Genomic DNA, 21,961 nt, shown 5'->3' with positions numbered 1-21,961 from the left:
TGCCGGCTCCGGCCCGGCGTCAAACATTCTCCGGTATTGAGGTCTGGCGGCCCTAAGGGACCGTCGACAAACAGACGAGAGGCCGTCAACCTTTTCTTTTAGGGGGCGGATTCCGGGTAGGAGCCGAGCGTTCGGTTGGAAACGCCCCCTTCTTCTTGAGGCTGGGAAGTGAGACCTTGTCCTGGGCCTGCGGGGTGCCGCCGTGCTTCTCTGGGACATGGCCCGCTGTGGGGAGGATAGCGCGTCCCCCGGGGTACCTCTGGGATCCCCCGGAGTTTGTAGTAAGGGGTTGCAAAGGAAGGGACCCTGTGAGCGGCGCCGGCTGAAGGCGATGGTGTCGGAGCAGCTCAGCCAGGATCTGCTCAGGTAGGAGGAGGCGGGAACTCAGGCTCCTTCAGTTCTAAACGCTCCCCTCTCTGGACCAGAAACCGTGGCTCCTTCTCTGTTTCTCCATCCCTTCCTTCTTTGTTCTCCTCGCCTCGGGCCACCGAGGGAGGCTCTCTTGTCTCTTCACTAACTGGCGGGTTCGCTCCCCCTGTATAACCAATCTGGAGACCATGTACCAGGTTCAAGAGGAAAACCAAAGTTACTATCATAGTTCTGTGCGGCATCAGTTGATGCCAAAATACTCCGAACACGGGCAGACTTAGGTCTTGAAAGGCTTTCGTTAATGTCGGGGTGGACCCAGGTTTCGGGGTCCTGAAACACAACTTTATATAAGCTTAAACGGTTCTAAGAAAAAATGATGAAATTAGGTAGAAGGGTGAGTATTTACAATGAGTAAAAACGGGACAACTCACCTGAGCGTTGGAGGTATCTTTCTTCTTAGCTTTCTTTAAACGGTTTAGCAGAAATGCTTACATAGAAATACTTCCTGATTCGAACCTGACTTCCCCTCTCCTCCTAGAGGCTCCCGGCAACTCCCAGCTCCCGTGAGGACTTAAGCAAATGCAGAGTTGTTGTGAAGCTTAACTCAGGCTGTGATGAATCTCGGGAGAGTCATCCCTGTTTTTAAAGAAAATGAAGCTCAGAAATATTCCCTAGTTTCCATTTCTACCAAAATATTGATTCTTGAACGTTAGTGTGCATCAGAATCACCTGGAGGGCTTAGCTATTCTGGGGCCCAGACCCTTGTTCTGGTACAGTTGGTCTGGGATGGGGCCTGAGATTTTTAAATGTCTAACAAGGTCCTAGGTGACTTTTGCATTTTTAACAAGGTCCCATAGGGTTGCAAAAGTCGGACATGACTGAAGCAACTTAGCAGGCACGCACCCCAGCTAATGCTGATGCTGCTGGCCTGGGTCTCTGGTTGAGAACTACTCAACCAATGTACACCTAATTACTGTCAATACTAATAACTAACAGTTGTGCAACATTTAAAAGTACTTACTGTGGCTCACAGTTAAAGCTCCAGAAGCTATTAATATAAACTGAACTTTATAAAGTTAGGGAAAAAAAAGTCCTTTTAATGTGGGCATTTCCCTGAGAGATTCTGCCTTGTCTCCATCACTGGGGGAATTGATGTAAAAGACAGAAAGAAAAAAAAAAAAAAAGAGTGATTCATCTGCTTCTAGGATGAATCTCTTAAGGATGAGGCATGCCTTTTCTTAAGTGGCTTTATTCTTCTGGCTTTATTGTTAGCCTTGACGTTGTCATGAATTTAAGGAAAGTAATACTCCTAATTTATATAAAAATGAAGTTAAAAGTATAGCAGGTGATGGATATTGCCCTAGAGTTACTATAGCATTTATGGAGACTTAGTTGTACTTCCCAATAGATAGGAACTGACTCCAACAATAAATTTGATAATAAAGAAAGTATAGCAGATGAACAATTTATCCTCATACAGCAAATAAGGATAGGATCCTGAACTCCCAAGTTCTTGTTACAAGCAAAGGTTTTGTTTTAAAAACAATAAAAAATTTTCATATGCTCACCCAGCCACCTTGAATGCTATGTTAAATTCGTCTTCAAGCACAGCAATATCATTGATTTATTCTACAAATATTAATGAAGTAGCAAGCACCCATGTACTTAACACTGTATTACGTTTTAAAGAATCAAAGGTTAGTAAGATATGACTTTGACATTATGCTTGCACTCTAGTGAGAGAGATAATAGCCAAAGAAAAGGAATGGGGAAGGGGGTGACTTGGGTGAGGCTTTATAGGTGATGGTTGAGTGATCTCTTGGGGATTGATTAAAATTTTATTAGGTAGAAATTAGGAAAGGAGAAGTTGGAGAGTATCTAAGGGAGGAGAATGGCTTTTATAAGGGCATAGAGATTTGGAAGAGCTTGATTTATTTTGGGAAAGCAAGTTATATTGGATTGTACCAAACAGCAAGGAACAGAGACACCTCTGGGTTACTCAAGGCAATAGGATATATGGAGAAGTGAGGAAAAATGGGAAACAGTTTCAGTTGTCAAAAAGCTAGATTTGATGTAGAATTGAAAAGTTGCTTGGGGTATGACAACAATTCTCTTATAAGACTTCATTGAGATATGGATGATTGTTCAAGACAATTGTAATAAAAATACCTAATACTTATTACCATCCTACTGGACACTGGGCTGACATGCAATGTTTTATTTATTCCAGTGTGAGGTAAATCTTGTTGCTGGTCCCATTTAACAGATAAGGAAACTAAGCATCAGGTTCAGTTCAGTTCAGTCGCTCAGTCATGTCCAACTCTTTGAGACCCTATGGATTGCAGCACACCAGGCTTCCCTGTCCATCACTAACTCCCGGAACTTACTCAAGCTCATGTCCATCAAGTCAGTGATGCCAACCAACCATCTCATCCTCTGTCATCCCCATCTCCTCCCACCTTCAATCTTTCCCAGCATCAAGGTCTTTTCCAATGAGTCTGTTCTTCACATCAGGTGGCCAAAGTATTGGAGCTTCCGCTTCAGCATCAGTCCTTCCAATGAATATTCAGGACTGATTTCCTTTAGGATTTACTGGTCTGATCTCCTTGCAGTCCAAGGGACTCTCAAGAGTCTTCTCCAACACCACAGTGCAAAAGCATCAATTCTTCAGCACTCAGCTTTCTTTATAGTCCAACTCTCACATCCGTACATGACTACTGGGAAAACCATAGCTTTGACTAGACGGACCTTTGTTGGCAAAGTAATGCCTCTGCTTTTCAATATGCTGTCTAGGTTGGTCATAACTTTTCTTCCAAGGAGTAAGCGTCTTTTTATTTCATGGCTGCAGTCACCATCTGCAGTGATTTTGGAGCCCAAAAAATAAAGTCTGCCACTGTTTCCACTGTTTCTCCATCTATTTGCAATGAAGTGATGGGACTGGAGGCCATGATCTTAATTTTTTGAGTGTTGAGTTTTAAGCCAACTTTTTCACTCTCCTCTTTCACTTTCATCAAGAGGCTCTTTAGTTCCTTTTCACATTCTGCCATTAGGGTGGTGTCATCTGCATATCTGAGGTTATTGATATTTCTCCCGGCAATCTTGATTCCAGCTTGTGCTTCATCCAGCCCGGCATTTTGCATGATGTACTCAGCATATAAGTTAAATAAGCAGGGTGACAATATACAGCCTTGACGGACTCCTTTTCCTATTTGGAACCAGTCTGTTGTTTCATGTCCAGTTCTAACTGTTGTTTCCTGACCTGCATACAGATTTCTCAGGAGGCAGGTCAGGTGATCTGGTATTCCCATCTCTTGAAGAATTTTCCACAGTTTGTTGTGATCCACACAGTAAAGACTTTGGCATAGTCAATAAAGCAAAATTAGATGTTTTTCTGGAGCTCTCTTTGCTTTTTCCATGATCCAGCGGATGTTGGCAATTTGATCTCTGGTTCCTCTGCCTTTTCTAAAACCAGCTTGAACATCTGGAAGTTCATCTGGAATATGCCAGCAAATTTGGAAAACTCAGCAGTTGCCACAGGACTGGAAAAGGTCAGTTTTCATTCCAATCCCAAAGAAAGGCAATGCCAGAGAATGCTCAAACTACTACACAATTGCACTCATCTCACACACTAGCAAAGTAATGGTCAAAATTCTCCAAGCCAGGCTTCAATAATATGTGAACTGTGAACTTCCAGATGTTCAAGCTGGTTTTAGAAAAGGCAGAGGAAGCAAAGCATCAAGAGAAGTGGTTAAGTTTGAATAAGAACCTTGGCAGTCTGGTTCCAGGACATTAAAGTGATTTGCCCAAGGTCTCACGGCCAGAATACAGATCCAGTCAGTGTTCTTTCTCTGAAGTATGGTAGTTATGTGAAATGATCTTCCAGTACCTTTATTCCTTCATTTCTGCTTCTCTCCTTACCCATTCCCTTTTCTTACTATACCTTGGATTTTCTTTAAAACTCCCTTAAGAGTTCCATCAGTTGGCTCTTGATTATTATAGAATATCTCTGCTAGAGTTCACTTGTTTAACTACCACATTGGCTAGTGGTTAACCTTGGCTCAGTTGCTTATCCATTCAGAGGTGACTAAGAGCTTCAGGGGCATGTGGCACAATTTGGTAGCTTTATTTGGGAGGGGACTGTGGGTATGGCAAGCAAAGTGACAGTACATGAGGGTGAATGGGTAAAACTAAGACTAGATCATAGAGACCTTTGTTCAGTGAAGAATTTGGAATGTATTCTGGAAGCAGTGGAGAATCATTGATATTTTAAAAATACAGGATTCGCATAATTAGATCTTGAATTGAGGAAAGAAATTGGAAAAAAATAAAAGGAAACCAACTAGATTTTTGTGATAGTCAGGGGATACATAACTGCAGTGAAAAAGGAAAAGATAAAATGGATTTCTGTGTGCAGTTCATGGACGTGGTGACCAATTACATGTGGAAACACAGAGAAAGAGAAACAGAAGATGGTGCTGAATCCTAGGACCTTCAAAAGGAAGGAGGATGGTGAATGTTCAGGAAACCTTATCCAGGGGACAATTGAAAATATGTCTGGAGTTTAGGAGGGAAGTTGGCATAGAAGATAAAATGGCTGGTGACATCACCAGCCCCCAGCTGTCTAAGCTAACTATGAGAGAGATCCTAGGTTATTTCCTTGCCTTCACCTTCTGCATCCAGTTACCAACTCCTGTGGCACCCCACTCCAGTACTCTTGCCTGGAAAATCCCGTGGGCAGAGGAGCCTGGTAGGCTACAGTCCATGGAGTCGCTAAGAGTGGGACACAACTGAGGGACTTCACTTTCACTTTTCACTTTCATGCATTGGAGAAGGAAATGGCAACCCACTCCAGTGTCCCAGGGACAGGGGAGCCTGGTGGGCTGCCATCTATGGGGTCACACAGAGTCGGACATGACTGAAGTGACTTAGCAGCAGCAGCAGCAGCCATTGTATTACCTAAATATATTTTAAGTTAATCCCTCATTTTCTATCACTGTTGTTTCTCTCCTGGCTCAAGCCATGTACATCATTCATTTGTGTTGGGCAGTAGTTTTTCTCCCTCCAGTCTCATTTTCCCTTAATTCCTTTTCTACACAATAATAGATAATATTTTGAAAAATAAAATTGCCCATGTTTTGAACTATTTGGTCATTCCCCATCAGCTGTGAGATAGAGTTAAGCTCTTTGCCTCTTACCCATCTTTATCCCTGCAGCTTCATCTGTCACTTCTTATCTCTCAGTACTCTATTGACCAATTTGTAGCTCCACACTCACACAAACCTTTGTGAGGAACATGGAGGCAGGAATCCCTCCTACTTTGCATTGCTTTCTTGACCAACTCTTACTCAGTCTTTAAAATTCCATATGGTTTTCCTATCCTCTATAAGGTCTTCTCTTATAACTGTCCCTGAAAAAATTTTACTAGTTTGTCCTATTGAATATTTCATACTTTTTATTTTTCAGACCTGGTCTCCATCTCTTCTATAAACTCCTTGAGGGCAGATACTATATTTTAGTCATCTTTCTGTCCCCAGTGCTTAGTTCATATTACATGCTCAATAAATTTTTAGTGAGAAATTTGGTTTGATCAGTGGACTAAAATGCTTTTGATAGGTGAGTACAGTACTTGACAGAGAAATAAGATGCAAGAAAGCTGGGTCTGGACACCACTGAGCCTTTCCTCCAACCTGTCCTTCCACTAGGGTTTATTATTAGATGAACCATAAACCTCCCCTTAGTCAGATACTGTTACTTTTAACGGATAACAGGGGCTTCCCTGGTGGCTCAGTGGTAAAGAATCCTACTGGTAATGCAGGATTTGATCAAACTCAGTTTGATCCCTGGGTCAGGAGGATCCCCTGGAGAAGGAAATGACAATGCACTCCAGTACTCTTGCCTGGGAGATCCTATGGACAGAGGAACCTGATGGGCTACAGTCCATGGGGTCGCAAAAGAGTCAGACCCAACTTAGCAACTAAACAACAGCAACAGATAACAGGATTTACTTGTAATTGATCCAAGTGGTTTTATAAAATAAAAAGCACTGCATTTTCACATTAACATTTTTAAAAACACATTGACTTTTTTATTTGACAAATACTCCTGAGCATCTATTATAAACAAGACAGATTCCCCAGTGAGCTGTATGGCTGTCAGCTCCCCCAAGTAAATGCTTGTTTATTTATTTGGAGAGGAGCAGGGGAAGGGTAGAAGATGGGTGGGAAGGAGAATAAATGGAGTATTTGTACAATTTGAGTTTTTGTTAATGTTTGGAAAATCAATACATTTTTGTGTAAATTTAACAATCACTTATGAAAATAACTTATTAAAATATTAACTAAAATGCGTCTTGTTTGGTCACTGTTTCCAAGGTTCTAAAAGCTTTGTGCTCTGAAACATTTGTTTTGTTTAGCATAAAATATAACAAAATCCAAAAAGCAGAGATTGAGCTATCTAATGAAGATACACAGTTTTTGCCTTTAGGGAGTTCATTATCTGGCAGGGAGAAAGATATATAAAAATAATAATGATGCGATGACAAAAGTGCTATGAACAGAGGTATGTACTGAGGGACCAGAGGAAAGAGCCGTTAACTGAGTCTTGGGGGGTGTGTCAGTGGCAGCATTCTAACCTTTCACTGTAATGAGGACTTTATCCATACTTGTACCTCCTGTAGTGTTTTAGTGTGATCACCAGTTATATCCTGCAATTCACAAGTCCTCTGAGAATGCATACCTTGCTGATGATAATGTTATGTAATCTGAAGTATTATTTAATGTTGCAGAGTAAAAATACAGAGTTAGCACACAGAAAAAGAGATTGTATGACAGTTTTCTCTTATGATGCTGATTTCTGTTCTTCTGTCACTTTACATGACAGCTTTACCATAACTATGTCTGCACGTTAGTTCTGTCCACATTGAATGGGCTTTCCACATGAGTCCATCATTTTGATAATAGAGATTAGGGCATGATTAGTTCTTGTTTTTTGGGGGGGGTGGTTGATGGAAAGGGGCTTAAATGTCACAGTCTTGACAGCTAAGCCTGCAATTCAGACTTGTATTTAACAATAGAACACAATAGTGTACCAGTTTCTGGTCTGAATTGTCTATTATAACCACATCTGGTTTGCTGTTTACTTTTTTGGCTTCGGTTTTAGTAAGATTTTTAAAAGTTGATTCAGTAGTCAATGAACACATTACTTTGTGTTCTCTTTCCAAAATAAATCTAAAGTATGTACATTTTAAAGGAAAATCAATCTATGTAGAAGATAACTTTATTGTTAGAAGGAATTAAAAAGAAAAGATATTTTTTGAAAAGTATTCTTTCTCTTTCAGTGTAATTACCCTTGTTTTCATTATAAATTTTAGAAAATTGCATTCTAAACCAACATTAAACAATGTTCTTTGAATGAGTTGAGAATAAGCTCATTTTCATATTATTTTGTTATCTGTATTTTTAGTGTATGTGTTATGTTAAAAATTTATTTTATAAAAATGAGTGTATTGTATGTTTCTAAGCATCACTAATTAAACTGTGGTTCCTTTTTATTCCTTATAGGCTTCTAAGAGAAGAAGTACACACAGATGTTACTTTCTCTATAGGTTGTACTTTGTTCAAAGCACACAAAGCAGTCCTTTTAGCAAGGGTTCCTGATTTCTATTTTCATACTGTTGGACATACAGATAACTTAAAAAATCAGGAACATGTCACTGTGGAGAACTTTGAAGCTTCAGAATTTAGAACATTTTTACAGTAAGTGCTTTCTTTATCTTTTTTCTCTTATTTAAATCTAGTATGTATTTGTTTATTTTTTAAACATATGTATGTGTTTATTTCATGTATTTTCATAGCTGTTTTATAGCCTTCTAAGAAATCCATTCATTTAAATTCCATATTATCTTAATAATTAGTGTTAGTAGAGTCTAAGTATTAGTATTAAGAGTTTTTAGAGGATTAGTATTCAGAAAGGCTAATTTTTCATTTGAGATTGATCCTGAGAGAGGAGAAACGGTACTGTTGTCCAGTAGTTTGAATGAATTACTCTATGCTGAGGTTTCTTAACCCTGGCACTATTAAGTTGGATAATTCTTTGTTGGGTGGGAGCTGTACTGTGCATTTTAGGATGTTTAGCAGCATCTCTGGCCTTCAGCCACTAGCTGTCATTGGCACTTCTTCTCCCTAGCCTTCCTGAGCCCTGACCCCAAGTTGTAAATATCAAAATGTCTTCAGATCAGATCAGATCAGATCAGTCGCTCAGTCATGTCCGACTCTTTGCAACCCCATGAATCGCAGCACGCCAGGCCTCCCTGTCCATCACCAACTCCCGGAGTTCACTCAGACTCACGTCCATCGAGTCAGTGATGCCATCCAGCCATCTCATCCTCTGTTGTCCCCTTCTACCCCTGCCCCCAATCCCTCCCAGCATCAGAGTCTTTTCCAATGAGTCAACTCTTCACATGAGGTGGCCAAAATACTGGAGATTCAGCTATAGCATCATTCCTTCCAAAGAAATCCCAGGGCTGATCTCCTTCAGAATGGACTGGTTGGATCTCCTTGCAGTTCAAGGGACTCTCAAGAGTCTTCTCCAACACCACAGTTCAAAAGCATCAGTTCCTTCGGCGCTCAGCCTTCTTCACAGTCCAACTCTCACATCCATACATGACCACAGGAAAAACCATAGCCTTGACTAGACGAACCTTTGTTGGCAAAGTAATGTCTCTGCTTTTGAATATGCTATCTAGGCTGGTCATAACTTTCCTTCCAAGGAGTAAGTGTCTTTTAATTTCATGGCTGCAGTCACCATCTGCAGTGATTTTGGAGCCCAGAAAAATAAAGTCTGACACTGTTTCCCCATCTATTTCCCATGAAGTGATGGGACTGGATGCCATGATCTTCATTTTCTGAATGTTGAGCTTTAAGCCAACTTTTTCACTCTCCACTTTCACCTTCATCAAGAGGCTTTTTAGTTCCTCTTCACTTTCTGCCATAAGGGTGGTGTCATCTGCATATCTGAGGTTATTGATATTTCTCCCGGCAATCTTGATTCCAGCTTGTGTTTCTTCCAGGCCAGCGTTTCTCATGATGTACTCTGCATAGATGTTAAATAAACAGGGTGACAATATACAGCCTTAACGGACTCCTTTTCCTATTTGGAACCAGTCTGTTGTTCCATGTCCAGTTCTAACTGTTGCTTCCTGACCTGCATACAAATTTCTCAAGAGGCAGATCAGGTGGTCTGGTATTCCCATCTCTTTCAGAATTTTCCACAGTTTATTGTGATCCACACAGTCAAAGGCTTTGGCATAGTCAATAAAGCAGAAATAGATGTTTTTCTGGAACTCTCTTGCTTTTTTGATGATCCAGCGGATGTTGGCAATTTGATCTCTGGTTCCTCTGCCTTTTCTAAAACCAGCTTGAACATCAGGAAGTTCACGGTTCACATATTGCTGAAGCCTGTCTTGGAGAATTTTAAGCATTACTTTACTAGCGTGTGAGATGAGTGCAATTGTGCAGTAGTTTGAGCATTCTTTGGCATTGCCCTTCTTTGGGATTGGAATGAAAACTGACCTTTTCCAGTCCTGTGGCCACCTGCTGAGTTTTCCAAATTTGCTGGCATATTGAGTTCAACACTTTCACAGCATCATCTTTCAGGATTTGGAATAGCTCAACTGGAATTCTATCACCTCCACTAGCTTTGTTCATAGTGATGCTTTCTAAGGTCCACTTGACTTCACATTCCAGGATGTCTGGCTCTAGGACAGTGATCACACCATCGTGATTATCTGGGTCATGAAGATCTTATTTGTACAGTTCTTCTGTGTATTCTTGCCATCTCTTCTTAATATCTTCTGCTTCTGTTAGGTCCATACCATTTCTGTCCTTTATTGAGCCCATCTTTGCATGAAATGTTCCTTTGGTATCTCTGATTTTCTTGAAGAGATCTCTAGTCTTTCCCATTCTGTTGTTTTCCTCTATTTCTTTGCATTGATTGCTGAGGAAGACTTTCTTATCTCTTCTTGCTATTCTTTGGAACTCCGCATTCAGATGTTTATATCTTTCCTTTTCTAGATTGCCAGATGCCCTCTGAGAGGTAGAATTGCCCCCTGTGGAGAACCATTGCAACATACTGACTTCTGTATTATTGTTATGTAAAGCATTAAATTCGGAGAAGGCAATGGCACATAATCTAGTACTCTTGCCTGGAGAATCCCATGGACGGAGGAGCCTGGTAGGCTGAAGTCAATGGGGTCACTAAGAGTCGGACACAACTGAGCGACTTCACTTTCACTTTTCCCTTTCATGCATTGGAGAAGGAAATGGCAACCCACTCCAGTGTTCTTGCCTGGAGAATCCCAGGGATGGGGGAGCCTGGCGGGCTGCTGTCTATGGGGTCACACAGAGTCGGACATGACTGAAGCGACTTAGCAGCAGCAGCAGCAGCAAAGCATTAAATTAAATATGTTTACAAAAATATGAGGTCATAACTTTTTAATCTTCTGGCTTGTGTGTGGTCAAAATTTTTGAAGAGGACATCCATCGAACTTCTTAGTAATTTGGGGTACTCATGTTTGGTGAGTTGTCATTAGCTAAATCATGGGAGACACTAAATTAATCCCTGTTCTAATTAAATAGAATTCCATTTTAATGCTTTACTGTTTTCTTCATAGATGTGTAATGATTTGACCCTCATTTTTGCCAAATGTATCCATAAGGGAAATACGTTCTAAGGTAGTTCTTCAGAATTACATCTCTTTTTAAAAAAAAATCTATTTCAGTTACTTTAGAGGGGACTTTTAACACTTTAGAGTTTAAGAACATGTACTGTAGAGCTAGATTGCCTGGATTCAGATTCCCTGCTCTGCTCTTTGGTAGCTGTGTGCCTCAGACTTCATCCCTCTTGCCTAGAGTTTCCTCATCTGTAAAATGCCTGGCACACAATAAGCACCATAAAAATTGTTAACTAAGTTTTTGCACTTGTGAAGTTTAAGGTGCTTATCTGTACCTCATTTCAGTTATTTAATTCCTGCCCTCTCACAATTTCTTACCTTTCTCCAATATATGAAAGGTAGTATTGTTCTAATGATATTCTAAGTTTTTCTGTCACATCCCCATCACATACACTTATTCAGCAGATATTTATTTGGCCCTGTTTGTGAGGTCTAAGTATGTATTGATTAGTGATTCTTGATTTTAGTGTTTAATAATGGTGTTGTGTAAATGTGGAACTAAGTTTTGAAGCCAGTACTGGCAGTTGTGTCATTGTATAGTACTATAGGTTTGTCAATTACTGGTTTTTAAAAGCATCTTTATTGAGGTATAATTCATATAGCTCAGATGTTTCACTTGTATAATTCAGTGATTTTAGTATTTACACAGAGTTATAATCACAATTTAATTTTGGAGCATTTTCAGTATCCCCAAAAGAAACCCCTTATCCGTTAGCTATCACTCTACACTCTCTCACCTCTTGCCCTAGGTAACACTAATCTATTTTCCGTGAGTGTTCTGGACTTTTCACATAAAGGAAATCATGCAATTTATGGAGTTTGAGCCTGGCTTATTTCATTAAGCATAATGTTTTCTGGGTTTATCCATATTGCTACATATATCTACTTCATTTCTTCTTATTGCCAAATAATATTTCATTGTATGGCAGTGCCACATTTTATATGTCCATTCTTCTGTTGATGGACATTTATGTTGTTTCTACTTTTGGTTAATGTTTCTATGCATATGCCTATGCAATTTGTGTGTGTGTGTGTGTGTGTGTGTGTGTGTGTGTTGTGTGTGTGTGTGTGTGTGTTGTGTGTGTGTGTGTGAACCCGTTTTCATTTCTCTTGAGTATATACCTAGGAGTGGAATTGCTGGATCATATGGTGCTATGATGGCTTCCCTGGTAGCTCAGCTGGTAAAGAATCTGCCTGTAATGCAGAAGACCCCAGTTTGATTCCCAGGTTGGGAAGATCTCCTGGAGAAGGGATAGGCTACCCACTCCAATATTCTTGGGCTTCCGTGGTGGATCAGACAGTAAAGAATCTGCCTGCAAAGCGGGAGACCTGGGTTCTATCCCTGAGTTAGGAAGATCCCCTGGAGGAGGGCATGGCAACCCACTCCAGTATTCTTGCCTGGAGAATCCCCATGGACAGAGAAGCCTGGTGGGCTACAGTACATGAGGTCACAAAGAGTAGGACACAACTGAGCACTAAGCATAGCACAGCACATTGTGCTATGAACATTCCTATGCAGTGTGTGTGTGTGTGTGTGTGTGTGTGTGAACCTATGTTTTCATTTCTCTTGGGTCAGTATACCTAGGAGTGGAATTGCTGGATCATATGGTAATTCTATGTTTAACTCTTTGAAGAAATGCCAAACTCTTTTTCCAAAGAGGCTATACCATTTTACATGCCTTCAAACAATGTATGAAGGTTTCATTTTCTCTACATCCTTGTAACACATGCTGTTATTTTCTGTCATTTTTATTATAGCCATCCTAGTGTATGTGAAGTGATATCTCATTGAGGTTCATTTGTGCTTCCCCAGTAGCTAATGATCTGGGCATATTTTCTTGTGCTTGTTATTTGTGTCTGCTTTGGAGAACTGTTTATTCACATCCTTTGTCCATTTTTCAATTGGATTATTTGTCTTTATATCATTGAGTTGTAAGACAGTTCATGTATTCTAGATACTAGGCTCATATCAGACATGATTTGCAAATATTTTCCTCCATTCAGTGGGTTGTCTTGATGGTGTCATTTACAACACAAAAGTTTTAGGTTTTTAATGTAGCCTAGTTTATCTAATTTTCTTTTGTCACTTTTGCTGCTGGTATTATTGATAAGAAACCATTGCCTATTCTAGGGTCACAGAAGATTTATTCTTACACTTTTTTCTACAAATTTTTTGGGTTTATGCTTTTAGCTCTTACATTCAGGTCTATGATCCATTTTGAGTTAACTTTTGTATATAGTATAAGGAAGGGGACCGACTTTATTCTTTTGTATGTTGAATATCTAGTTGTCCCAGTACTATTTTTGAAGAGACTGTTCTTTCCCCGTTGGATTGTCAATATATCCTGTTGAAAATCAGTTGCCTATTGCTGTGGACTGAGTTGTTTCCCCTGAAAATTCATGTATTGAGGCTCTACTGCCTAATGTGATGGTATTTGGAGACTGTGCCTCTGGGAGGTATATTAAGATTAGATGAGACCTCATGATAAGAACCAGAGAAGGCAATGGCACCCCACTCCAGTACTCTTGCCTGGAAAACCCCATGGACGGAGGAGCCTGACAGGCAGCAGTCCATGGGGTCGCAAAGAGTCGGACACGACTGAGTGACTTCACTTTCACTTTTCACTTTCATGCATTGGAGAAGGAAATGGCAACCTACTCCAGTGTTCTTGCCTGGAGAATCCCAGGGACAGGGGAGCCTGGTGGGCTGCCGTCTCTGGGGTCACACAGAGTTGGACACCACTGAAGTGACTTAGCAGCAGCAGCATGATAAGAACAGTACCATTATAACAAGAGACACCAGAGAGAGAGTTGTTCTCTCTTTGTTTATGCCATGTAAGGATACAGTGAAAAGGTGACTAACTGCAAGCCATAGAGAGTTCTCACCAGAACCCCGCATGGTGGCACCTGATCTTGATGTCTAGCCTCCAGAACTGTGAGGAATAAAGTTCTGTTTAAGTCACCAGTCTGTGATTTTTGTTATGGCAGCCCAAGGTGACTAATACATAGACATTAGGGTTTATTTCTGATCTCTCAATTCATTTCCTTTGGTCTGTATGTCTATCCTTAATACTAATACCAATTATAAGTTTAACTTTTATGAGAAATCAGAGTTGGATTTTTGTGTTGTTATGTCCTGAGTCCTAGGTATTTTTTAGATGCTAGTCTTTTAGTTATTTGCTAACACACTTTTTGCCTATAATAAAAATCATGTTGACTTTAGTGTAGAAAATTCTTTTGGATAATTAAACTTTAAATATATGTGTGTGATTTGGCTTATTTTTCTTCATTTTATGGTCTGACAGTTTCTTGAATAATCTGTTTTTATTATTTCAGTTTTTTCATATGAAGCTACAATAAGCATAAACAGAAAATTGTCTAACTTTGGCTTTCTGTTTGTAAGAACAGTATGATATGCTGTAATTTAAACAGATACTTTAAGTGTAATTTAGAAAATCATTATCATTTTCTAGTATAGATCATTGGTTCATTGTTGAGTTCCAACCATCAATTTAAAAATACTGTATACACTTTTGTGTTTCTAGTAGGTGGTGGTGTAGTGGCTTTGTTGTAGAGTAGGCGCTGTGGTAAGCAGGTCTACCATTTCTAACTGTGTGAATGTGGATCACACTAATTGCTTCTCATTAGTTTTATCGCCTTAATAAAATGGATATAATGACAATACCTACCTCATAATGTTGTTGGGAAGGTTAAATTAGATGCTTTTAAAGCACTTAGCACAGTGACCTGGCATATAGTAAGCACTGAATACATTTTAGTAAGTATTATTCCTAGTAATAGCCGTATGAAATTATACATTTCTCCAGCTACTGAGTGTATGTTTAGAAGAAGATGCTTGGGAAAGGTCAAATTTTGTATACTAGAGAAAGAGAAATTATATTAATGCTACCCTTTATTTATTATCATTGAAGTGTTAGGGAAAAAAGATCAAATGAGAGACAATATGGTAGAGTAGAGGAAGCACTGAGTCTGGCAACAAGACAGAGCTGCCTTTTGCCTCTGCATTACCTTATTTTATGATTTCTTTGAGTCTCGGTTTTCTCATATTTAGAATAATAAAGTTGGAGTACATGACTTTGTGCGTCCTAGCACTTCACAACCCTCTATTTTAAGTGTTAGATTTCTGTTTCGTGTTAGATTAGTGATGTATGTCTGAAGTATGTTAGGTAAGGTCCTTGAGATTAAATCTGCCCATCAATGTGAACATTGCTAATGATATCTCATCAGATCAGATCAGATCAGATCAGTTGCTCAGTCGTGTCTGACTCTTTGCGACCCCATGAATCACAGCACACCAGGCCTCCCTGTCCATCACCAACTCCCGGAGTTCACTCAGACTCACGTCCATTGAGTCAGTGATGCCATCCAGCCATCTCATCCTCTGTCGTCCCCTTCTCCTCTTGCCCCCAATCCCTCCCAGCATCAGAGTCTTTTCCTGAGTCAACTCTTCGCGTGAGGTGGCCAAAGTACTGGAGTTTCAGCTTTAGCATCATTCCTTCCAAAGAAATCCCAGGGCTGATCTCCTTCAGAACGGACTGGTTGGATCTCCTTGCAGTCCAAGGGACTCTCAAGAGTCTTCTCCAACACCACAGTTCAAAAGCATCAATTCTTCGGCGCTCAGCCTTGTCTTGCGTATACAAAGTTCTTGTAACATGCCTCCTCCCCCTTTTTTAAAAATTTATTTTTTTATTGAAGGATAATTGCTTTGAAGAATTTTGTTGTTTTCTGTCAAACCTCAATGTGAATCAGCCATAGGTATACATATGTCCCCTCCCTTTTGAACCTCCCTCCCATCTTCCTCCCTATCTCACCCCTCTAGGTTGATACAGAGCCCCTCTTTGAGTTTCCTGAACCACACAGCAAATTCCCGTTGGCTATCTCTTTTACATATGGTAATGTAAGGTTCCATGTTACTCTTTCCATACATCTCACCCTCTACTCCTCTCTCCCTATGTCCATAAGTCTATTCTCTATGTTTATTTCTCCACTACTGCCCTGTAAATAAGTACCATTTTTCAGTACCATCTTCAGTACCATTTTTCTAGATTCCGTATATATGCATTAGAATATGATATTTCTCTTTCTCTTTCTGACTTACTTCACTCCGTATAATAGGTTCTGGGTTCATCCTACCTCATTAGGACTGACTCAAATGCGTACCTTTTTACAGCTGAGTAGTATTCCATTGTGTATATGTACCAAAACTTCTTTATCCTTTTATCTGTCAATGGACATCTAGGTTGCTTCCATGTTCTAGCGATGGTAGTTAGTGCTGCAATGAACAATGGGATACATGTGTCTCTTTCAGTTTTGGTTTCCTCAGGGTAAATGCCTAGGAGTGGGATTGCTGGATCATATGGTGGTTTTATTTGTAGTTTTTTAAGGAATCTCCATACCATCTTCCATAGTGGCTGTATCAATTTACATTCCCACCAACAGTTCAGGAGCGTTCCCTTTTCTCCACACCCTCTCCAGCATTTATTGTTTGTAGACCTTTTGATGATGGCCATTCTGACCAGTGTGAAGTGATATCTCATTGTAGTTTTGATTTGTATTTCTCTAATAATGAGCTGTGTTGCGCATCTTTTCATGTGTTTGTTAGCCATCTGTATTTCTTCTTTGGACAAATGTCTGTTTAGGTCTTTTTCCCACTTTTGATTGGGTGGTTTGTTTTTCTGGTATTGAGTTGTATGAACTGCTTGTATATTTCGGAAATTAATCCTTTGTCAGTTGTTTCATTTGCTATTATTTTCTCCCATTATGAAGGTTGTCTTTTCACCTTGCTTATAGTTTCCTTTGCTGTGCAAAAGCTTTTAAGTTTAATCAGGTCCCACTTGTTTACTTTTGTTTTTATTTGTGTTACTCTAGGAGGTGGGTCATAGGGGATCTGCTTTGAATTATGTCATTGAGTGTTCTATGTTTTCCTCTAAGAGTTTTATAGCTTCTGGTCTTACATTTAGATCTTTAGTCCATTTTGAGTTTATCTTTGGTGTTAGGAAGTGTTCTAATTTCATTCTTTTACATGTAGCTGTCCAGTTTTCCCAGCACCATTTAATGAAGAGGCTGTCTTTGTCCCATTGTATATTCTTGCCTTCTTTGTCAAAAATAAGGTACCCATAGCTGCATGGGTTTATATCTGGGCTTTCTATCTTGTTCCATTGGTTTATATTTCTGTTTTTGTGCCAGTATCATACTGTCTTGATGACTGTAACTTTGTAGTATAATCTGAAGTCAGGAAGGTTGATTCCTCCAGCTCCATTCTTCTTTCTCAAGACTGCTTTGGCTGTTCAGGGTCTTTTGTGTTTCCATATGAATTGTGAAATTTTTTGTTCTAGTTCTGTGAAAAATGCCATTAGTAATTTGATAGGAATCACATTGAATCTATAGATTGCACTTGTTAGTATAGTCATTTTCATAATATTAATTCTTCCTACCCAGGAACATGGAATATTTCTCCATCTGTTTATGTCATCTTTGATTTCTTTCATTAGTGTCTTATAATTTTCTGTGTATAGTTCTTTTGTCCCCTGAGGTAAGTTTATTCCTAAATATTTAATTCTTTTTGTTGCAATGATAAATGGGATTTATTCCTTAATTTCTCTTTCTGATTTTTCATTGTTAGGAGGATATAGAAATGCCAGTGACTTCTGTGTATTGATTTTGTATCCTGCAACTTTGCTAAATTCACTGATTAGCTCTAGTAATACCTCCTCCCCTTTTAAAAAGAAGATTGTATTGAAATTTGTCTGTGTTAATATAAAGCTTAAGGAGAGGAATATAAAGTATTGAGATTATGATTTTTTAGTAAAAATTCTGATCAAAGAGTCTTTGAAAAAAAATTTTATATATAGCAACTTCAGATACGGCTCAAATGATTGGCAGTGGAAAGTACTGATAGTTTTTTCTTTATGACCTCGTGATAAAAATCTTTGATTTCTTAAGACTTACCACACTATAGTTGTCTGAAAATGTGTGTTCATGTTTTTGTGTGGGTAAAAAGGGAAGACCTTTAAATTTTCAGTTTAACATCAATGCTAGGATAAAATGTCAACCAAGTAAACACATAGAACATCAGCACAGCATGAACGATTCCATTTCCCCTACAGCTTTCTCAAATCCCTTATACTAGTAGGGCTGAAGTGGGTGAAACAGGTACCTTGTAATATTAACTATGTGTATAGACAGCATGGCAGTCCACTCCAGTATTCTTGCCTGGAGAATCCCATGAACAGAGGAATTTAGTGGGCTGCAGTCCACGGAGTAGCAAAGAATTGCACACGACTGAAGCGGCTGAGCACAACAGAGCACATATATATAACTTGGACCCTCACTGACTGGGGAAAGACTGCCCCTCCCAGAGTTAGCTAATTCCCATAGTGTGCCTTTGATATGCAAACCAAGTAATCCTGAATCCATTCCTACACCCACTTTTCCCTCTGGTTCTTACACTCTAGAAGGCAACACTCCTCTGCCCTAATCATCCCAGAGCCAGATACCAGACAACCAGAGACCACCTTTATAGCTCAGAGCCCCCTCATACCCAAATTATTCAAACTCTTTAGTCCTAAACTTGCTCACTTGCTTACTTTGCCTCACTCATTCCTTCCTCCCAAAACCACTTTTGCTCCCTCCTTTTGCCTCCAAATCGATCCTGTTGCTCAGTTCTACCTGTTGAGTACTTTGCTTCTGACACTTCCGGTCACCAGATTTGTAGTTTTTTCCCCCTCGCCAAGCAATTCTCAGGTTCTCCAGATATCAGTTGGGTGTCCTACAGATTTAATTCAATTCTGACACTGTCTACCTGGAGATTATTACCTGTGCTTCTGACCATCTGAATGCAGATTCTTAGGCCCCTCCCTCAGGTTCACCTCATTTGCTGGAGCAGCTCCTAGGACTCATGAAAATATTTTACTTGACATATTATTGGTAAAAACTCAGAAACAGCCAGATGGAGGTGATGCATAGGGCACGGGTTATGGGAAGGAGCTTCCATGCCCTCTCAGGGTTCACTACTCTCCCAGTACCTCCATGTGTCCACCAACCCAGAGGCTCACTGAAACCCATCTAAAGATGCAGGCTTCATTACATAGGCATGATTGATTAGTGTGTGTTAATAGCTCTGCTGCTGCTGCTGCTGCTAAGTCGCTTCAGTCATGTCTGACTCTGTGTGACCCCATAGACTGCAGCTCACGAGGCTCCCCCATCCCTGGGATTCTCCAGGCAAGAACACTGGAATGGGTTGCCATTTCCTTCTCCAATGCATGAAAGTGAAAAGTGAAAGGGAAGTCGCTAAGTCGTGTCTGACTCTTAGCGACCCCATGGACTGCAGCCTTCCAGGCTCCTCTGCCCATGGGATTTTCCAGGCAAGAGTACTGGAGTGGGGTGCCGTTGCCTTCTCCGGGTTAATAGCTCAGTCGTGTCCAAATCTTTGTGACCCCATGGACTGTAGCCTGCCCAGTTCCCATGGAATTCTCCAGAGAAGAATACTGAAGTGGGTTGTCATTTCCTTCTCCAGGGGATCTTCCTGACCCAGGGATCGAATTGGGGTCCCCCACATTGCAGGTAGATTCTGTACCGTCTGAACCACCAGGGAAGCCCAATCATTGGTCGTTGGTGGTTAATTTAGCCTCTCCCCTCTCCAGAGGTGGAGGGAAGAGCTTAGTTCCAACCTTCAAAGCACTTGGTTGGTTTTCCTGGATTCCAGTTCCCATCCTTATGGGCTTTCTAAAAGTCACCTACCTCCCTAATGTAAACTCTGATGTGGTTTAAAGGGGCTTGCTATATAACTAAAGACATACATTTCATTTTTATCCTTCTGGAGATATTTCAGGAACTGGGAGTAAAATTAAGTGCTGTAATAAAGTCCATGCCCCAACCAGTAATGCTGAAGAAGCTAAAGTTGAATGGTTCTATGAAGGCCTACAAGACCTTCTGGAACTAACACCCAAAAAAATGTCCTTTTCATTACAGGGGACTGAAATGCAAAAGTAGGAAGTCAAGAAATACCTGGAGTAACATGCAACTTTGGCCTTAAAGTACAAAATGAAGCAGGGCAAAGGCTAACAAGAGTTTTGCCAAGAGAACACACTGGTCATAGCAAACACCCTCTTGCAACAATGCAAGAGAAGGCTCTACACATGGTCAATACTGAAATCAGATTGATTATATTCTTTGCAGCCAAAGATGGAGAACCTCTATACTGTCAGCAAAAACAAGACTAGGAGCTGACTGTGGCTCAGATCATGAAGTCCTTATTGCAAAATTCAGACTAAAATTGAAGACTGTTGGGAAAACCACTAGACTATTCTGGTATGACCTAAGTCAAATCCCTTACGATTATACAGTAGAAGTGATAAATAGATTCCAGGGATTAGATCTGATAGACAGAGTCCCTGAAGAACTATGGATGGAGATTCTGACATTGTACAGGAGGCAGTGATCAAGACCATCCCCAAGAAAAAGAAATGCAAAAAAGCAAAATGGTTGTCAGAGGAGGCCTTACAAATGGCTGATAAAAGAAGAGAAGCAAAAGGCAAAGGCAAAGGAGAAAAGAAAAGATATACCCATTTGAATGCAGAGTTCCAAGAATAGCAAGGAGAGACAAGAAAGCCTTCCTCAGTGATCAATGCAAAGAAATAGAGGAAGACAATAGAATGGGAAAGAAAATTAGAGATACCAAGGGAACATTTCATACAAAGATGGGCATAATAAAGGACAGAAATAGTATGGACCTAACAGAAGCAGAAGATATTAAGGAGAGGTGGCAAGAATACACAGAAGAATGATACAAAAAAAGATCTTCACGACCCAGATAATCACGATGGTGTGATCACTGTCCTAGAGCCAGACATCCTGGAATGTGAAGTCAAGTGGGCCTTAGAAAGCATCACTATGAACAAAGCTAGTGGCGGTGATGGAATTCCAGTTGAGCTATTTCAAATCCTGAAAGATGATCCTGTGAAAGTGCTGCACTCAATATGCCAGCAAATTTGGAAAACTCAGCAGTGGCCACAGGACTGGAAAAGGGCAGTTTTCATTCCAATCCCAAAGAAAGGTAATGCCAAAGAATGTTCAAACTACCACACAATTGCACTCATCTCACATACTAGCAAAGTAATGCTCAACATTTTCCAAGCCAGGCTTCAATAGTACATGAACCGTGAACTTCCAGATGTTCAAGATGGATTTAGAAAGGCCAGAGGACCCAGAGATCAAATTGCCAACATCCATTGGATCATTGAAAAAGCAAGAGAGTTCCAGAAAAGCATCTACTTCTGCTTTATTGACTATGCCAAAGCCTTTGACTGTGTGGATTACAACAAACTGGAAAATTCCAGACCACCTGACCTGCCTCCTGAGAAATCGGTATGCAGGAGCTGACTGTGGAAGCAGCAGTTAGAACTGGACATGGAACAGACTGATTCCAAATCAGGAAAGGAGTACGTCAAGTCTGTATATTGTCACCCAGCTTATTTAACTTATATGCAGAGTACATCATGCAAAATGCCGGGCTGGATGAAGCACAAGCTGGAATCAAGATTGCTGGGAGAAATATCAGTAACCTCAGATATGCAGATGACACCACCCTTATGGCAGAATGTGAAAAGGAACTAAAGAGCCTCTTGATGAAAGTGAAAGAGGAGAGTGAAAAAGTTGGCTTAAAACTCAACACTCAAAAAACTAAGATCATGGCATCCAGTCCCATCACTTCATTGCAAATAGATGGGGAAACAATGGAAACAGTGACAGACTTTATTTGGGGGGGCTCCAGTATCACTGCAAATGGTGACTGCAGCCATGAAATTAAAAGACGCTTGCTCCTTGGAAGAAAATTTATGACCA

The 21,961-nt window shown here is 40.2% G+C and overlaps 1 protein-coding gene across 4 annotated transcripts in view; it reads left to right on the top strand.

Annotated features, from left to right (window-relative positions):
• The window catches only part of BTBD8 (BTB domain containing 8), a 93,674-nt gene continuing 71,713 nt past the window's right edge, over window positions 1–21,961 (top strand). For 2 of the 4 annotated variants that reach the window (XM_019957062.2, XM_019957061.2), the window contains exons 1-2: window positions 1–366; window positions 7,929–8,123. In XM_019957062.2, coding sequence (XP_019812621.2) covers window positions 218–366; window positions 7,929–8,123 — 344 coding nt within the window. In that variant the 5' untranslated portion in view covers window positions 1–217. Of the gene's footprint in view, window positions 367–3,855; window positions 3,918–7,928; window positions 8,124–21,961 lie in introns of those variants that run through there. The other 2 variants (XM_070786118.1, XM_019957063.2) reach the window with 2 other exon arrangements.

This window comes from Bos indicus, chromosome 3 (assembly GCF_029378745.1).
Source record: "Bos indicus isolate NIAB-ARS_2022 breed Sahiwal x Tharparkar chromosome 3, NIAB-ARS_B.indTharparkar_mat_pri_1.0, whole genome shotgun sequence".
NCBI lineage: Eukaryota > Metazoa > Chordata > Mammalia > Artiodactyla > Bovidae > Bos > Bos indicus.
This window is presented reverse-complemented; position numbering and strand designations above follow the sequence as displayed.